The sequence below is a fragment of the Buceros rhinoceros genome, unplaced genomic scaffold (genome assembly GCF_000710305.1).
Source record: "Buceros rhinoceros silvestris isolate BGI_N320 unplaced genomic scaffold, ASM71030v1 scaffold1739, whole genome shotgun sequence".
In the NCBI taxonomy this organism is placed as follows: Eukaryota; Metazoa; Chordata; class Aves; order Bucerotiformes; family Bucerotidae; genus Buceros; species Buceros rhinoceros.
Window position 1 is genome coordinate 121,765 of NW_010429595.1, and position 19,404 is coordinate 141,168.

The window sequence follows — 19,404 nt, forward strand, 5'->3', positions numbered from 1 at the left end:
ATCTAAGTCCGGGACCTACTCATGTCCTGGGATCACAGAGAGTATTTACCAGCCTATCATGTTTTAAGAGAGATCTAGAGATCATTGGTTTGATTGCATCAGGAGGGTGGTTGCCATTAATACTTCTTCCAAGCTACTGGTCTATGCTTCAGAATTACAACAGGCTGCCCCAAGAACCTCTCATTGCTTTTACATACAGCCCAGCTCTTCCTGGACCAGTGTTGAGCATGTATATTTAGGCAATAGAATTGCCCCTGAGCCATGTAGGCACGATGAATAGGCAATAAAAATAGTAATGGTGTTATATCTTTCTGCATTGCCAACTGAAATGAATCACTGTAACTTGTAAAATTGTGTCTCCTTTAATAAAAAATAAAATAAATAAAAAAGGGGAAGTGTTTTTGGTGTGTTATAAACCAAGGTAAAATTCTCTGCTTTTACTCTGAAGGATAGGTAGTGGTGACAGTTTTGGAACAAACAAGAGATACTTTTTCATGCATTGTTCACCTCAATATGGATCTCATGGCCATAGGATATTGCCTGAAATGTGGGCTTATATGGGTTTCAGAAATGATTAGACACATTCACAAAATAAAAAACCCACTAAAGGATTTAGAAAAATAGCTCATCAAAGCTGTTTGTTTTAGTAAATGAAACAAACTATGAACCATACCTTAGCCCTCAGAACAACCAGCATGGTATGGCTAAACTCACTTCCCCTGAGATGTCTTGTCCATATTACCTGCTGGGAGCAGCCCCTGCCTGGAGGATCCTCTAATCTGGGGCATGGGCCAAAACGGTGCCAGGGAGAGTGCTCACAAGGTACCACTAAGCAGGATCATAATGCAGTGTCAAACTCCTGTTCTGGCCCTATTTAATTCATTGTAAACATGCAGTCAAAAACCCCTCTAGCTGAAGAATGGTGGGTGAATTGATGAGGAGGTGTCATGCACGCCCTGTACAGTCTCAGTGACATGCTTATGCTGCTGAAGGCAAGACACTGGGCTGGACAGACTTGTGATCTGATACAGTGCTATCCTTCCTCACCCTTCCACCACTGATGTTTTTCTTTCAAGTTAGGTTTGTTTCTGTGTTGTTCATTTTGGCTTTCTCTCTGCTCAGTGACGGAGATTGTTGGTTCTGACCAGCGGATTGTTGGGATCGTGATTCAGATATTCTTCACCTTGGGAATTATGATTCTCACTGGAATTGCATACTTGGTTCCCACCTGGCAGGGAATCCAGCTGGCCATTTCACTGCCCAACTTCCTCTTCCTGTTCTTCTACTGGTAACGTTGCAGTAATTGCTCCCGTTCTTATTGCTATTGCTATTTGAACACCTTCAAACTCATGCTGTAGTCCCACGTCTGCAGTGTGCAAGACATTGTAGGTTAGGAAGATATTTGTATATTGTTGATTTCATAATTTTAAATTCTTTTTGGTGAATCACAGACTTACATTACTTTCCCTTTTCTGCCCAGGCTTTCCCTCTCTTGTCAGCCGCAGCTGGCCCTTCACAGAACCCTGCTCTGCTCCTGCTTAACCTGAAACTGTTTATCTGGTTAAGTTGACCAAAGTTTGCTTTTCCCATCAGATATGGGACCCCACCTTTACCTCTAATTATGTACTCAGCTCAAGCCTGAACTTGCTCTGCATGTCCTATGAGTTGGGCAGTAGAGCTGATGAGTAAGCAACGTGCCGGTGAACAAGTTGTCCAGTGGAGTGCAGCCATCCTGTGGGCTGGAACCAAAGAAACTAATGCACATACCCTCTTTCTGCACATTGTTACCTTAAGCATTGATAGTTATGAACTTTAAGATTATGAATCATCGTAACCCTAGGCTAGCAGAAACTGAAACACCAATCAGTAGAATTGCTTTGTGTTCACTTTGTAAAATATGTATGCATTTGAGTGTGAGTGCCTATCTTGTAATGATACAGCTAGATGTTTCCCGATCTGCCCGTACTTGGCACTACACGTGTTTTGAGTTGACTTTCACTGTTCCTTGCTGTTCTACAGGCATCCTGGTTATTTGTTGGTTGTCATACCTTTTGACACCCATTGTGCAAATGCAATAGTTAGATTTCTTATTTTTTGGCTTTACAGAATATTGATGTAGTCCTTGTTTTCTTCTTTCTTGCTCTCAAGGATCAGATAATTTAAAGGAGACTGACTGGAAAAGCAATCCACAAAAGAGCTTCTGTATCCCAGAGACTGAAAAATCCGTGTGTTGTGTATTAACACAGGCAAAAGGCAAAGGACCTTGGTTTACTTACGATGTTAAAGGGCAAACCCCCTATTCATGACTTCTGTGTTCTTACAGGGTGGTTCCTGAATCTCCACGTTGGCTCCTGACACGCAAAAAGGGAGAGAAGGCATTAAAAATCATGCACAACATTGCAAAACACAATGGGAAATATCTCTCACCACATTACTCAGAGGTACTGTCATCTGTTTGAGCTAGAGATTTTTTTCTAAATTTTCTTAATGTTTTGAATGTTCAGTTGTGTTAAAATGCTTTCTCTTTATGTGATGGGCAGCACAGTTGAAGTTAATTGCAAGATGGTAAAAGTAAACTGGGTGGAAAAACATGGGCTGAAAAAACAAGTTTGCAAAACAATGAATCAGGTCTTTCATTTGCAACATTTCTGCTTTTAAAACTTGTGCAAAATATTAGAAACTGGCCTGAGGGCCAATGGTATTTCATAGCAACTGCTATTTTAGCTAACAAAGTGAATGGAGACAGCAGGATCCGTTTTCCTGGCTCCTTTACTAGAACTTCCTTTTACAACTCGAAGAGAAGATGATGTGGAAAATTGGAATATAGTATAAATTTTCTTCCACCCCCATACGGAGAAAATATGACCCAAAATTCAAAATAGGGGAAGTACCGTCTGAGATTACTGTTTTCAAAATAGGATAATCACAGTCCTTTGACAAGTGCTCTTGATGGAACTGAGAGGGCTCAAATGGCAAATGGCACTGTTGTGTCATTGCATCATTTGCCTTGTTCTGTGTTGGGCAGCAATACTTGGCTCTCAGAGATGTTTAACATGCCATTGGTCTTACGGTTCAGTGACAACAACAGATGTGGGGAAGGTTCCTGTTCTGCTAATAAACCAGGTCTGGACCCTAAATGCTAGCATTTATAATGTTAGAAATAATCATCTGAACTAAGGGAAAAAATTGTTAGCACACAACAGCCCAAAGGAGGCATACTGAATACACTACAAGTATTTTAGAAAGGAATTGTGGTTTTTCATATAAAAAAAGAAATATGACCTACATAAAATATTTGTCTGTAAGTATACAGTAGCATCCTTTATGCCTACATACATGCATATACATATACATTCATTTTTATACATCATTTATATAAAATTATTATATGTGACTTTTAACTAAATTACCACTGAGACTAAAGACAAGGACTTTGGGATGGCAGTGGTTGGAGGGGACTGATGTGTTGCATCTTGTCAGGAAGAAACATCATGATGTGTGTGCACTTTGTTGGCAACCTGGGTTCCCACAGCTTGGTATCTTACCTAGGTCTTTCTCATCGCTCTTCTTAAGCAAGGGAGAACCTGGAAGTTTAGCCCAGCTTATAAAAAAAAGTGGGGTTTCTTCACCTAGAGTATAATTCTGGGTGAAACCCAAGCAGTAATTATTGGCTCTCTATTGAAACACCAGATAGTTGTTCCTGTAGAATAATAAAAATCCATAGGATTTTATTTACCTGGTGAGAAACAGACTCTGTAAATCACCCAGCCAGCCCAAGCAGCTGTGCCTGTTCAGCACCATTGCTGCTATAAATATATACCTTTCATGAAGCTCATGCAGGAAGAGGTATGTGAGAACAGAAGGAGTATAGAAATGGCTGGTTAATTTATACCAATATTCCATTACCTTTCCATTTCATTAAGTAGATGTTAATAACAGTTCTGCCAAGATAAAGTTTACAAAGCAAGTTCCTCAGGGAAGCTGGGCCCTGAGCTATGCTATTGACTCTTAGGATATATGACTCTGGACTAATGATTTTGTAGTCAAAACTAGACCTGTCAGCAGAGGTGAGTATGCAGAAACATACTTTTCCACAGCCACCGGCTTTCTTCATAAGCAGTTCAAGTGCCCTTAAATGTTGCTAACATGGCATTTTGATGAAAGTTATGTTGCTTGGGGGAGCACACAGAGGGTTAATGATCAGGAGGGAGGTTTGTCAAGGAAAGAAGTTGTATATAACTTCCTTGGCCAAGCAACAGGATATACCAGGTGTGACTGCTGCACATTAGTGAAGCAATATGACAGAAAGAGTTTCGATGAGCAGTAACAGCATTTAGTGAACAATTTTTGCAATAGAAGACAAGGCATCTCTGTGATACCAGCCAAGGTCAGGAAATGACCCTCAGCTGACGCACAATGCAGAATGAGCTTTGCTAGTCATGTTGGAGTAGCATCTTACGTAACTGGAGGACTGCAGACTGAAAGAGTGGGAAAGAAACAAACTGAAAAGACTGACCAGGTTATGTCTGTGACCAGCTGGAGTGCATGGAGTTCCTCCTGGGGATGGATGACGAGTTAACGAAGAGCTCAGGGGTCACAATTAAAGGGAGGGCAGGGACAGATGACATTATAGTGGGGGGTCTGCTATAGGCCACCCAACCAGGAAGACTGAGCGGACGAGGCCCTCTACAGACAGATTGGAGCAGCCGCATGTTCACAAACCCTGGTCCTCCTGAAGGACTTCAAACACCCTGGTATCTGTTGAAGGCACAACAGAGCAGAGCATAAGCAATCCAGGAAGTTCCTCGAATGTGTTGATGATAACTTTCATCAGATTCAGGCTGATGTACTCAATAACTTTTTTGTCTCAGTCTTCAATGGCAATTGCTCTAGCCACACTGTCCAAGTCTCAGAGACAAAGGCTCGGATCGGGAGAATGAAGAACTGCCCACTGTAGAAGATCAGATTCGATCTAAGGAACCTGAAGGTGCACAAGCCCATGGGATCAGATAAGATGCCTCTGTGGGTCCTGAGGGAATTGGCAGATGAAGTGGCTAAGCCAGTATCCATCATATTTGAGAAGTCATGGCGGTCTGGTGAAATTCCCACTGACTGGAGAAGGGGAAATAGAACTCTCAATTTTAAAAAGGGAAAAAAGGAAGACCTGGGGAACTACAGGCCAGTCAGTCACCTCTGAGCTTGTCAAGATCATGGAGCAGACCCTCTTGGAAACTATGCTAAAGCACTTGTAAAATGAGGAGGTGATTGGTGACAGCATCTGACTGGTAGCTACAAATTGCATCTGACAAATTTGGTGGTCTTCTATGATGAGGTGATTCTATGATTGGTGGGCTTGTAAGGGAAGAGCAACTGACATCATCTACCTGGACTTGTGCAAAGCATTTGACACTATCCTGAACAACATCCTTGTCTTTAAATTAGAGAAATGTGAATCTGATGGATGGACCACTGAGTGAATAAGGACTTAGCAGATGGTCACACTTAAGGAGTTGCAGTCAATGGCTCAATGTCTGAGTGGAGACCAGTGATGAGTGGCATTCCTCAGGGGTTGGTACTGGGACTGGCACTGTTTAACATCTTTGTTGTCAGCATGGGCAGCAGGATTGAGTGCACCTTCAGCAAGTTTGCTGATGACACCAATCTGTGTGGTATGGTTGACATGCTGGAGGGACAGGATGCCATCCAGAGGAACCTTGACAGGCTTGAGAAGTGGGCCTATGCGAACCTCATTAAGTTCAACAAGGATAAGTGCACTTGGGTTGGGGCAATCCCAAGCATAAGTATAGGCTGGGTGGAGAATGGATTAAGAGCAGCTGTGAGGAGAAGGACTTGGGGGTGCTGCTTGATGAGAAGCTCAATGTGACGCAGCAGTGTGCGCTTGCAGTCCAGAAAGCCACAGTATCCTGCGCTGCATCAAAAGAAGTGTGACCAGGAGGTCAAGGGATGTAATTCTTCCTCCCTATTCCACCCTGGTGAGACCCTCCTGGAGTACTGTGTTCACCTCTGGGCCCCCAACATAAGAAAGACATGGACCTGTTGGAGCAAGTCTAGAGGAGGGCCATGAAGATGATAAGAGAGCTGAAGCACCTCTCCTATGAAGAAAGGCTGAGAGTTGGGGTCATTTCGCCGGAGAAGAGAATGCTCTGGAGAGACCTTATAGGAGCCTTCCAGTACCTAAAAAGGGACTACAAGAAAGATAGAGAGGGACTTCTTGGCCATGAAGATGATCAGAGAGCTGAAGCACCTCTCCTATGAAGAAAGGCTGAGAGTTGGGGTCATTTCGCCGGAGAAGAGAATGCTCTGGAGAGACCTTATAGGAGCCTTCCAGTACCTAAAAAGGGACTACAAGAAAGATAGAGAGGGACTTCTTATGAGGGCATGTAGTAATAGGACAAGGTGGAATATTTTTAAACTGAAAGAGGGTAGATTTAGATTAGATGTAAGGAAGAAATTCTTCACTGTGAGGATGGTGAGACATTGAAACAGGTTACCCAGAGAGATTGTAGATGCCCCATCTTGGAAATGTTCAAGGCCAGGTTGAATGGGGCTTTGAGTAACCTAATATAGTAGAAGATGTCCCTGACCAAGGCAGGGGTTTGGAAGTAGGTGATCTTTAATGTCCCTTCCAGCCAAAACCATTCTATGATTCTATTATCCTATTATTGTCCTTGGCTGGGTCATATATACCAGCAAGATTCCCCTGTCCCCTCAGCACTACCCAGCGCTGAGTGGCCCAAGACACGTAGCAAGAATTTTCTGCTGCTGCAGCTCCCTCTCCACGTTCAGCCCTGTGTTCCTCCACTTGCTTCCCCTCTATAAACATCAGCATTTTCAAAGCATCACGTCAGAATGGAGATGTGTGCCTCTCCCTCCCGTTTGTTTTAAGTTACATTTAATTTTTTTCAGAAGTGTCCCTGCTCATGACCCTAAGCCACTCACAGCTGCAGCAGTTTAACCTCCACACATCCAGATTCATGCTGGGTCTGTTCCTGGGACTTTCTAATATACAATATCTGTCATCCTCAGTGCTGTGCCCAGAGGAAAGAGCATCTCCAGGAAGCTCATTAGTTGTGGATCAAGCTTACTTCTCACATTAACTCACGCCAGACTTCTTCGCGAAGCAAAGTGCTGGAGGTGTGGAGAATTAAGAGGCATTATCCATCAGTGTATTTCGGCCAGGATTTTGCAATACATCTGTAACAATTTCATTGGTCAAGTCCCTTATAGGGCTCTGGATGTAGCAGCCTTGCCTTTTTATTGGCATGCAGAAACCACAGATGACCTTTGCATGAAAACAGATAAACATTTTCTTTTGCTCTGTGAGTTACAGCATTGGTAAAGTTCAGTTCCATTCAGAACTCATTAAATCAGCTGTAAATCATAAAACTTTTTTTTTCAGTTGCTCATACTAACATGTCTTTTTTTCAAGCTAATTTTTTAATTCTTGGCTCTGTCCTAAAGCAGAATTGACTGCAACCAGCTGAGTAAGAGATGCTTCTTGAGAAAGTTGTGTATCAAAACTCCTCTCCCTCTCTCTATATTTTTTCCTACTATATAGACATATCTAAACGTATGTATTTCTAGCATAGATCAACTTACATACATATGTAGTATAAACACGCATGGATGTATTGTCCTTTGCAGAATTAAACTTGTGCAGAACTGCACTATGTCTGTGCTCTGAGGAATCTTGAAAAATTATTTCAGAAAAACTGGTAGGTAGTTTTGCTGGGACATAAAAATGTCAGGAAAGTTGGTTATTAAACTTCCTCCAGAGTTTTCAGATAGTGTATCTTTGGAAACATGGGCCCTGTCATTGAATTCCTGGTTGTGATGATGTGAATAGCAAAGCTCTCCTTGACTTCAAAAAACAAAAAATGGATTTTTTCCCTACCAAGAGTTGACTTTCCACAGTGATTTTTTTCTTTATCTATAAAAAAGTGCTCGGTCATGCTTGGGGTTGTTATGACTTTTTATTAAGACATAAAAAAACATATGAGCATCTGTGCTGAATTTATCTTTGGTCATTTGGAAAACTAAAACCATATATGCACAGTCACAACTGGGGAACGGCAGCCTGCTTTTATAAACGCAGTCATGACAGCATTGTAACCATAATGCGAGAGAGTCCAAGAGCAGTGTGGAAACCCAGCAACCTCCACCTGCGCCATCAAGGGCTCTGGCACGCAGCAGAAGTGGAAGTGTTCCGAAGAACATTTCTAGCTCCGGTTACAGAAGAAAAGTGAGAGGTGATAGGAAGGAAGTTTAAACAAATGTGGGGTTTCTCTTTCCACTTCCAAAGTTTTGTGTCAGCCAGTTATGAAAAAGTCATGTCTAAACACATCCAGCCAAAAAAACCCATCTGTGCTATCCTATGATATGAAAAGGAAATACAGGGTGAAAGCTTTGGGCATAGCCGTGGCTGAGCTGATAATGATGCTGGGGGAATGCCTTCAGCTTTACCAGTGTTCTCACCACAGAACTGCATGTTCTCATGTACTCCTCCATCCTTTCACCCATGAATCCTCACTGTCTGGGATCGTTTCCTTCGGATTCTGAGCTCAAGAGGTAGAGAAGGGTTTATTCCTCTCTTTGCTTTCTTAGGCCTCTCCTCGGGTAGGGAGCAATAACTTTGAGTCAAAGCAGCCAGGCTGCCTGAAATCCTCCTGAAAAGGATGCAGCAGGTTTAATCCCAGGTTTCCCCCAGGTGCTTTGGGAGCTGATGACAACCCCAGATGAACCTGCTAGTTCTTGGATAGTCTCACAGCTTGTCCTTGTCTAAAACCATCTTCCCTTCCACATCTTCCTCATCTGCCAAATGAACGTATGAACAAAAGGGCTGCCACCTGGCTTGGACATCACAGTTAAAAAATGCTGGCCACAGTTAGAAACAGCCTCCATCATTGTGTCTAATCCCTTTTTGGCCCTGCTAATTTTGTGGCTCTGCATTACCTTATGGCGATGATCTCCAACGTGTAAACACAGACCGTGTGAAATCCTGCCCTTTTCTGTTATTGTTAAACCCTTTAACTAATGATTTCATCGAGTGCCTTGTTGTGACTGTATTGGAGGAAGCTGTGAACAGATTTACTATACTTTGTAGGTAGTATAAGGACCGTTCGTTCATATTTTTTTCTTGCAGGATAAAAGCTATGTTCATAACAGTGCTTGTGTATTTTAAGATCCTCTGAATTTCACCAGTTGAATGTTTTGTAGCACCCAAACGCCTTCACAGATCTGCTCTTTCTCTCACTCCTCTTTACTTCTTGCTGCCCAGCTATGCATGTTCCCAAGCCCATTGCCTGCTGCTTACCCATTCTCTTCCTTCTTACCCCAACCCATCCATTGCTCTTCCCGTTACAGTCTCCTCTCTGACACCTCTGGCAGAAGGCAGCTCTGATCCTAGTGACACTGCCATGATAACCTCTTATTGCCTCATGTAATAAGCGAGGCAAGAAATTCCAGGAGATTTTTTTTCTGATTTTTGCACTATCGTCATTAAGGAAAGCCCACAGCTGTGTCCAGTTCTAAGCTATTTCCCATATCTGCACACTTCTCTGGAGTGCTGAAAGCAGCAAGCTGGCTTATCAGCACTTTTACTCACTGGACTGGAATATTGCTGAGCTCCGAGTTTACACAGAAACTCTGCCCCAGTGCCTGCCTGACCCCTGACAGCTGACTCTACTGCTCGCTTTTCTCCTCAGATCACTATTAGCACTGAGGAGGTCAGCAACCCCTCCTTTCTTGACCTGGTGAGGACTCCCCAGATGAGGAGGAACACACTCATCCTAATGTATGCCTGGTGAGTGCCCACATCACTCCAGCTTGTTACCAGTTTGGCAGATTTTGAAGACAAATCCCCTTGTGACTTTTAGGGTCTTTCCAGCTGTTTGCAGTCATTTGCCTCTCATAACTTTTTTCCCTTTGCTGCCTAGGTTTACGAGTGCCCTGATCTACCAAGGCCTTGTCATGCGCCTAGGAATTGTTGGAGGAAACCTCTACCTAGACTTCTTCATTTCAGGAGCTGTGGAGCTGCCTGCTGCTCTCCTAATTTTGGTGACAATTGATCGCATTGGCAGACGCTTTCCCTTTGCAATGAGCAACATTGTGGCGGGAATCGCATGCCTTATTACTGCATTCTTGCCAGAAGGTAATTCCCTTCCCAACATCAGGCTCTTTAGGTAAACGACTTCTCTCTGACACCTCTTAAGCAAGGACCTTAAGCAGGCCACACAAAACTGTAAATAAGTCTCTGGTGATGCAAGCAGCACCACAGTCATGGAACAACATCCCTTATTTGCTTATAGATTGCCTGGGACATGTGATGGCTGTATCTTTGATAGGTGGTGAGCAACAGTTGGGTGTAGTCTTAGAAAAAATGTGTATAAAGACCCAGTACTGTTTTTGAAGACAAATGCAAGGAAGCAGAATATGAACATAAAGGGAAAATACATTTCCTGACTTGGAAAACATTTAATGGTGTAAGAAATCGGTGATTTAGCTGAGGCAGCTTGGTGGTCTTCTCATTTGCAAATAAAACAATGCTACCCAAAACACTGGTTTGGGGCTGTAGGAGACAGCATGGAGATTGTTGTCTTGCCCTCACCCTCCCAGGGGCTGGGACAATGTTAAGGGGTTGGAGGAAAGACATGGCTTTTGATTATGTCATTCTTACCTGGTTTCAAGGACAACTAAAGGGTCTGATATGGCACACAATCTTCCTAGCACTCCTATCTTTTCTTTAAATTGTTTTCCCTCCTGTGTGTTTTATTTTATTCCTGGAGAAGCATTTTGAAGTGCTCTTTGGAAGTGAATGTTACCCTATCGGCATGCTTTGCCTTAGTGTAGCGTAGCTGGGGTCTGGCAGCTGAACAAACATTAGAGAGGTTTATTTCTCCCCAGGGGTGTTTCTGTCAGTATAAGGGACAGTCCTGACCAGCCTTAGAGGTTTTCATTCCCGAAATTACATTGTGGGGCAATAATTTTTCTAGAGAAAAGTCATGAGAAGCCACTTCAAGAGTATGATGTGCCCATGAAAACATGCAAGGTTGTAGTGAGTGCAAAAAGAGGTGTGTTCACTGTCTCCATTAAGGTCTCTTTAAAGGGATTCCTCCAAAAGTACCTAAAATTAATACTGTATGCTTAAGGAGCTTCACTGATTCAGTAGAAGAAGAAATGATGAGGAAGGGAGAGGGAAGATCAACAGTTTGTTCCTGGTGCCAGCACTGGTGGTTGTGTGATCACGCCCTGGGATATCATGTTGTCATCAATTGTTTGCATTCATTGATTTGAGCACTGAAGCCAATGAAGACTGATCTTGCAGTCCTGGTGATTTTTTCCCAGGTCCCTACTTCTGTGTGCCTCTCAGAAAAGCCACCACAGAGTGAGCAGATTCTGGTCACCCCATGCTTCTGTGGTAGCTCCCCCAACACAGGCCATGGCAATTCAGGCACAGAGTCTTCTCTGAGACATCACCTTGTCATGTGCTGGCCTTGCCAGCATTGTTTTTCACATGTTAAAAAAGTACAAAAGTCCCACTGGGACGGCAGGGACTGGGGACTGTTGATGACCTGGAGTTAGGGCTGTTGTAGGAGGAGAGAATTACTCCTGCAGGACACCTGCCTCCAGCACCTTCAAGTATCTTGGGCCAGCAGGTCTGGGGTTAGAGTAGGGGCATAATGTGGGGCTCATATGGCCTGAGTGAGGGGAGAAAGTGGTGTCCTGGGGGAGCAGGATGCTGCCACCAGCTTGCTCTCAGTAGTGGTGAAGTGCCAAGAGGACCCTGCCCAGGTGAGGAGAGGGCAGCCTGGGGATTGAGATACTTGCAGATGGAACACCTGAGGTCCAAGTCCTGCTTTTAAGAAATGTCTGTTTATACAGATGGGAAAAGCTTCAGCAGCAGCTTGCGAGAGCTCTGTCATGCTGGGCTGCTCAAACAGTTTGAGTCCCCTGGCAGAGGGAGGAGGCACACAGATGTCACCCTCACCTCAGGGGTCTGATGGACTAACGTGGTGCCAGGGAGACAATGTGGATTTGTTTTGTCCTTTCCAGCCTTTGCTTTTCTTATAAGTGCTTGAAAACACAACTTTTCAGTGCAAAGACAAAGTTTTGCAACGTAAGATGAAATTCAGAGGGGGGTTGCTTGGTTGTTTTGGAATGGAAATAACCCCAAGCATCTAATTTTAAGTTCAGAGGAAACTGAGATGTTTTCTTGTTCTTCCTATTGAAGTTTTGAGAAAACACAATAACTGGCAGAGCCCTCCTCAGTTGCAGAGCTCTGCTTCGTGCCAGCTTCAGGCTTGTTGTTTCACTCACCTCCCCATCTGCCTGGTCCCCCATGCAGGAGACTGTCCTCTCCCAAGGACATCGCAGAAGTGCTTATTGCATTCCTCATGATGCTGCTCCAGAAGCCACTGGCTCTGGAGAGGGGGCACTCACTGCACGTGGTGAAGTGCGGTGGCTCTGCCCTGCAGCATGGATGTGACCATTGCACCCTCTGCTGATGTCTAAGGACTTCTTGCTGATGTATACAGGGCAGTGGCTGCACACCGCTGTCGAGCAGAACCGGGAGAGCCAGGTTGAGCCACCAGGGCAGTGTGAGGCCCCAGGGAAGGGAAGGGGGAGGATGTCCAAGAGCAGCGTTATTAGGATTGTGTCTAATGTGCAGTGTCTAGACAAATGATGAAGTGTATTTGGCCTGCTCTAGAGAGATTCTTTTTTCCTGTAGCATCTCTGAAGGTATTTAAAAGACATATAGATATGGCACTTAGGGACATGGTTTAGTGGTGGACTTGGCAGTGTTAGGTTTGTGGTCAGACTTGATGATCAACTTAAATGATCCTATAATTCTATGGCCCTTTAGAGGTAGCTTCTTTGGGAGGTGTTTCTTATAGCATAATTTCTCTTTATATATAAATGCTTCTTTTCAGAGCACAATTTGGACGTGGTCATGGAAGCTTACAACACCTATTCTCCCACCCATGCTGTTATGCCCCACCACCATCTTGAATCAATTGACTAGAAGTGATTTCTGATTCTCCAAAGCAGCCTTGCATGACGGTGGAAAGGAATAAATGCCAGTGTAGATTGATATCTACCTCAGAGACCTTTCAGTCTGATTTGTATTGATCCAGTGTTTTTCTGATGTAGCTTCTGCTGACAGGGCCTGGGGTTCTCAGAAATGCCCTGCTGTTGCAGCAAAGCACACTGTTTTGTTTTTGAATGAACAGATATCCCATGGCTCAAAACGACAGTTGCCACGCTAGGAAGACTGGGCATCACAATGGCTTTTGAAATCGTCTATCTCGTGAACACTGAATTGTACCCTACGACTCTGAGGTATGTCAAAATCTCCCAGGATTCTTTCAACTTTTCCCCCTGTTTTTCCCCATTCCCTGTTTCACTGCTCTGTAGTAAAACCTGGTTTTCTCCAGAGTGTCGTAGCTGAAGTGCCACTGCTCAATGTGGATGGCATATACTGATGAGATCATTTCGAAGACAAATCTACATTCTATTCCTAAAACTGCTGGTTCATCTGTTTGGTAGCACCTCTCAAATATCTGGCACTATTTTTCTTTTGCAGAAACTTTGGTATTTCCCTGTGCTCGAGTTTGTGTGACCTAGGTGGAATCATAGCCCCATTCCTGATTTTCCGATTAGCAGCCATTTGGTTTTTTGCAGAAACTTTGGTATTTCCCTGTGCTCGAGTTTGTGTGACCTAGGTGAAATCATAGCCCCATCCCGGCTTTTCCGATTAGCAGCCATTTGGTTGGAGCTACCTCTAATTATTTTCAGTAAGATTTGATTTAAAATGTACTTTTGGCTTAAATATCTTCCTCCTAACAGAGCTTTTCTTTTGGAGCAAAAGTGTAGTGTGTGCCCTCATCTCCCTCTCAGACCAGCCTCTCTCAATCTTCATGCCTAGAGCAAGAAGCTGAAAGGCAAATGGGTGAAATGTAGGTGACTTTGTGGCATACTGTGGAAGAACTCAGGTCTATTTATGTAACTTGTCTGAAGGAGCATAAAAAGAAACTATGTGAGGTGCTTTAAGACTAAGAAACTTCACAGCTAAGTTCTATACTTGCAGAGAAGTAAGCTTAGTCTCCCAAGAATAAAGGTTAAAGTCCTTAAAAAACACCTGGTTTGGGTTTTTGGTAGATATAGTTATGACTATAGATGTCATATTAACCATAACTTCACATTCTTGTCAAATTCTTTTCCTTGGTTGCTTTTTAGGAGAAATGAAAATTAGCCCTGTGGAGTAATTCTGTGGGGGAAAAAAAAAAAAAAAAAAAAAAAAAAAAAAAAAAAAAAAAAAAAAAAAAAAAAAAAAAAAAAAAAGGTTATTTCCAACAAGGAAATGGGAATATGTGGATAAACCAGACTCCCAGGGGATAGACATGATTGGGAAAAATCCAAAAGAGATAGGATAGAATAAGAAGGTAAATTGGTGCAAATGACAACTTAAGCTGAAAAAAAAACCTGGAAAGACAAAAACTATATTAAACGATCACCATTTTTCCATGATTAGGCATATATAGAAGTACAGTGTTCACATTATTTAATACTGAAATTCTGCTGCTGCTGTTGCTACTGCAGGACGTGTAAATTCCTTCTCAGAGAGGATCAGAGAGGATTGTGCAGCTGTCAGGGAACGTCTTATTTTCTGCTCCAGCCCGTCTGTTATTGACTTCTTACATTATTTAGATTGTATCTCTGCAGGAAATTATTCCAAAATAACCATTCCTGATGAACTATTTCAGACTGGCTCTGTATCTGAATGCTCCTTCCCAAGGATGAACTTTTATTCTGAATCACATAATCTGCTTTAGCCATGGATATATGAAAGGCCTATTTCAGGAAAATCTCAATGGTCTCAAGAAACACAGATGCATCTACGTGATAGATCTGTCCCTTGAACAAAGGCAGATTTGTCTTATGTGAGAAATACCATCCTCATTCCAGGGGGGGTTGTATGCGCTTACCCGTATGCACTTATCTTCAGACTTTTGACTTCTATCATCTCCCTTCTGTGGCAATTCACACTGCAAATGTACCCTGAACCCTCAAGCTCTTTGTAATAGGTTAAATTAACATAGCATAAATGTGTTTGATACGAGTAGGGTAATCAGAAATAGCTGTTGCACTCTAAAAATCTGACTTCAACCTTAATCTGAATAAACTTTCCTCAGTAGATAAACCCTAAAAATAAGAAAAGTAACAATTTAATTACTGCTTTTGTCTTTCTTCAATGCCCATTGTAGGTATTCTCGCAGTTGTCTGCGGGCTCCTAGTATTGCATTTACCAGAGACAAAGGGAATCTCCTTACCGGAGACAGTGGAGGATGTGGAGCAGCTTTCAAGGTATGATATGTATTTTCTTACTTTTACCTGGGTGAGATTTCCTGAGGTTTTTCTCCTCCAGCCTTATTGGCTGTTATAATTTATTGATGCTTTCCGAGTGTCAAAGTAAATTCTTCAGTCAGGTTGATGTTACGAGCATGTGGTATTTTCCTCAACAGAAATGTGAATTTTTCAGTGCAACTAAGGCAGGTTGTTAAAAACAGTGTGGTGATAGAATCCATATTTTTCTCACAGAGACACAAAATTGTCCTATGCACACCTAGAAACAGAAAGTAATAGTGTGCGAGAGAGATACTGTAAAGTATAGTCTGCAATTCTCTGTTCAAGAAAACCAGCCATTACCTCAGTCAAATCATCCTGGGAAGAAGGGCCCTTTATCATGGGAGCATTCTCACAATTTGTGAAGTCACTGAAAAGTCACATAAAAGATTTGTAGCTGAAGAGTTGTAGGCACAGCTTTCCCACTCCTGGCACACAGCAAGCCAGAATTCACTGCACTGGAGGTGTGCAGGGAATGTTTACACCTTGGCTAAATTTCTTGAGGAGCTATACGTTAATGTTTCAAGCAGTGGCTTTGGATATTATATCAACAAGTTTGGCCTGCTTCAATGTACAAACTAAAGAAAGAGGAAATTTTCTATGCAGAAAGTAACTGTTTCATTACTGCAGCTTGGACCACAACTTGGAGTATAACTTTTCTTGTTTCTTTCACCCTTATACCCCTCTCACCTTCTGTTTCTTCAGTCATTTTGGTAAATGTGGCAAGAAACGAAAACACCGGGACACCAACTCTTATATTTGATCTTTGAAGGACAGCACTGAGCAAAGAACCATATTCCTACAGTGGGAATTTCTCCACCTGCCACCACTTCAAAATTTGCTGCAGAGTGTGGATTAAACTCCATATTCTTCTTCTAAGCATAAGGACTTTTAGAAGAAGCAGTGTATTTTTCTATAAACGTGGAATAAATTCATTTTTTTCTGAATATGCTCTTTGCAGGAAGGGAGCACTCTGTGATTCTTGGTAGAGAACATAACAGCTGTAAAAACCCCAGCTCAGCGGGCTCTTATTTATTCCTTTAGATATTTGAGCCATTTGTTTATTTCTATTGTTGGCATACGTTTGGGCGCGGAGGGTTTGAAACGGTGCTGCTCGTTTAAGATTTGGATGACCTCAAGGAGATGAAGCTGAGTATTTGAACTTACTTCCTTTGCCCCTGGAGGAACTGGACAAATAGAAAATTTGATGGCTCAGAAAGGAAGGTGCTACTCAGTGGGGCTCATTCTCTCTTGGGAGGAATGGAAATCAGAGGTGTGCATCAGGACACCCTCATCCTTGTCTGATCTTCTCCAGAGAGCCTCTGCCACAAAAGCCCTGCTTCCCTCTCTGTTCAAGGGCTCTCTGAAACGTGGCAGCAGTCCTCCTCCTCTTCTCCTTCCCAGGGCTTTACGTAGATGTCACTTCCTACACAAAGCATTAGCTCTGCAGGTCAGATTGTCCTGCTGCCAGTTAGTGCCTCTCCCCAGACCCAGCTGGGTTCAGGTGACACCCCATTATCCTGTCCCCTGGCCAAGGACTCCCATATCTCCGAGGGAAGGGCTTCTACCTGATCTCCCCTGGTAGGTACTTTTCTAGCCCTCTCTTTCAAGAGCTTGCTGATATTTTCTCTTCTAAAACATGCTCTCTGACCATCCCTACAAACCAAATTCCCTTGCCTTGACCACTGCCAAGGTCACCTGAAACTTCCGTCATCTGTCCGTTATTATTATTTATCCTCCTTCTGTCTTGGGAACAAATTATTTGGGTTGTTGACAGGAATGTTAAGCTGTCTTGGGAAGATGGGCAGAGATGAGACAAAACTTTTAGTTGTGGAGGGAAGTGTTGACTGGTCCTGATTGTTTGAAGATGACATGTAGCAGAATAGCTTGAATCTGGCTCTGCAAGCAGATAGGAGGGACAGCCTGCCTTCCCTTTCAGCTGTATGACCTTCTTCAATGAGCATTGGATCCTGGCCACTGACAGGTAAGCAATACACTCCTCACAGTGAAGGACTTGAAAATATGTGGTCTTCAAAAGGTAACCTCTTACCCAGAGAGAATGAAATAAACAAAAGAAAGCCCTTGTAAAGTAGTCTTATAAACTCAGAAAATAACATATTTGGTATAAACTGAATTGGACAGTTATGAAGGCTCATACCACAAATGACCAATGGCTAACATTACACTCACTGCAGCTGAATGACTACTGCTCCAGTCTCACCGTCTTCAGAGCACGTATAGGCAGGTACCTGCGCAGGGGAACTTCTTATGGTGTGGAGTATACTGTGCATTTCAGCAGTTCCCGACTCTTTCTGCCCCTTCCCAGCAACTGCCCGTATCACCAACCCTGCTGGAGGAAAACAGGACCTTCACTAGTAATCTTGGTCTAATGTTTGCGTACTTCGAGCACTTAGTGATAAAGGGCTGCCTTTCAAGGCTGTTTTTAACTTCCTCTGAGGCATAGTTAAAGGTCAATGAGATGCTTAAGAAAAGTCATACTGATTGAAGTATGAAACTAAATGAGCATCTCATAATATATCTGGCTAGTTGGCAATGTCTAGAAGACAACACAAAAGTGCAGGTGCTGCTGCAGAGAGAAAACTCCTCCTACACCAACATGGTCTTTTGCAGATATCTGTAAACCCCCCGGAGCTGGCTGGCAGAGACCATCCCTGAACTGGAAGCTGTGGGCTGGCAATGTCCAGGTGCTATGTCTCAGTGCAGGGTGGGAATGGCGGTGCCCAGCTGCAGGGTTCAGCTCTGCCTTCCTCACACCCAGCCAGCCCGCACCACAGGCACTGCCCTCAGAGAGCCAGGGTGAGGCAATCAGATGCAGTGCTGTATGAGCCGAGCCTTCCTCCTCCTTTTAATGTTTTTTCTTCTTTGTGAATATTTTTTTTCAATCTGTGTCTTAAACACTACAGCAGTCTGAGAAGGATTGTGGAGATCATTTAAAGCTACAGCTTGCCATAGAGATGTCAATATTATTTGCTAGCTGCTGCTGTTTGTGGACAAGTAAAATGTGGTGAGAAGTGAGAGTCACGGACTTGTTTCTGGCTTTTCAGACTGTTGTTTGTTTTGCATAGCATCATATGTTGCTCAGAAGAAAACATAAATGAAGTATGCTAGGAGCAGTGTCAGAAGTTTGGATGTATTTTATTTTTCTAAAAATTTGTATGTGAAGGACAGCAGAAAAAAGCCTGTGTGTATGTTTAAACTTCTAATACCATGTTACTTCACATCTTCGGGTTGAGTTTGTATTTGGTAATGGCTTCTGTGCTCTTATGCCTAATGGGGATTTTGTAAGACAGCAAATCCCCCCATCTCTGTGGAGACTTTGGGTTGCCTCATGAAGGTTGTGAAGTGGGTGGTAATGTGTTGAATGACCAGCAGTCTGGTGTTTCCTAGGGGTTTACACAGTTATGGGTGAGACTACAGATGAGGTGGTGAAGCAGAGGGAGACTTTCAGCAAGGGAGGACCCTAGGGGGAACCAGCTGGTGTCATGCAGAATGCTGGGCAGGCTGCTCATTTAAAAATTTATTACAAATTCATATGTGGCTCAAACCACTTGATACATTAAGCTTACAGAAAACTTCTATAAGTTTCTCAGGTGGCAAAGCAGCGTTTTCCTAAACTGCATGGGTTGACACTAAAAAGGCTGCCATGATCCATCTCCGTGGGACGCACCTCTTCAGGAGGGGCTAAACACTGCCAGCTTTAGTTGTCTTGCATGCGATACACTTCAGAGGCTCAGTGAGTGATGTGCATAGCAGACAAAGGATCACCACCAAAGACACATGTTCAATGTGACTTCAGAAACCCAGGAGCTTCATTCCTCCAGCCTGCGAAGAAATTCCCCAGACCAACAGACTCGTTACTGTGCTATTTGGTCCAAATGTGCTGCTGCCACCAAATTTGCCTTGTTACCTCATCTAGTCTGTGCAAGTAGTTTGTGATAAGTGGTAATTTTTATTTCCATT

General features: G+C 43.2%; 1 protein-coding gene across 1 annotated transcript in view; it reads left to right on the forward strand.

Moving 5' to 3' along the window:
• The window catches only part of SLC22A3 (solute carrier family 22 (organic cation transporter), member 3), a 32,815-nt gene extending 16,629 nt beyond the window's left edge, over window positions 1-16,186 (forward strand). The window contains exons 4-11 of the mRNA XM_010142673.1: window positions 1,123-1,288; window positions 2,324-2,441; window positions 9,726-9,823; window positions 9,957-10,171; window positions 13,251-13,359; window positions 13,702-13,814; window positions 15,285-15,384; window positions 16,129-16,186. Of these exons, the coding sequence (XP_010140975.1) occupies window positions 1,123-1,288; window positions 2,324-2,441; window positions 9,726-9,823; window positions 9,957-10,171; window positions 13,251-13,359; window positions 13,702-13,814; window positions 15,285-15,384; window positions 16,129-16,186 (977 nt within the window). The remainder of the gene's footprint in view (window positions 1-1,122; window positions 1,289-2,323; window positions 2,442-9,725; window positions 9,824-9,956; window positions 10,172-13,250; window positions 13,360-13,701; window positions 13,815-15,284; window positions 15,385-16,128) is intronic.
• The last annotated feature ends 3,218 nt before the right edge of the window (window positions 16,187-19,404 follow it).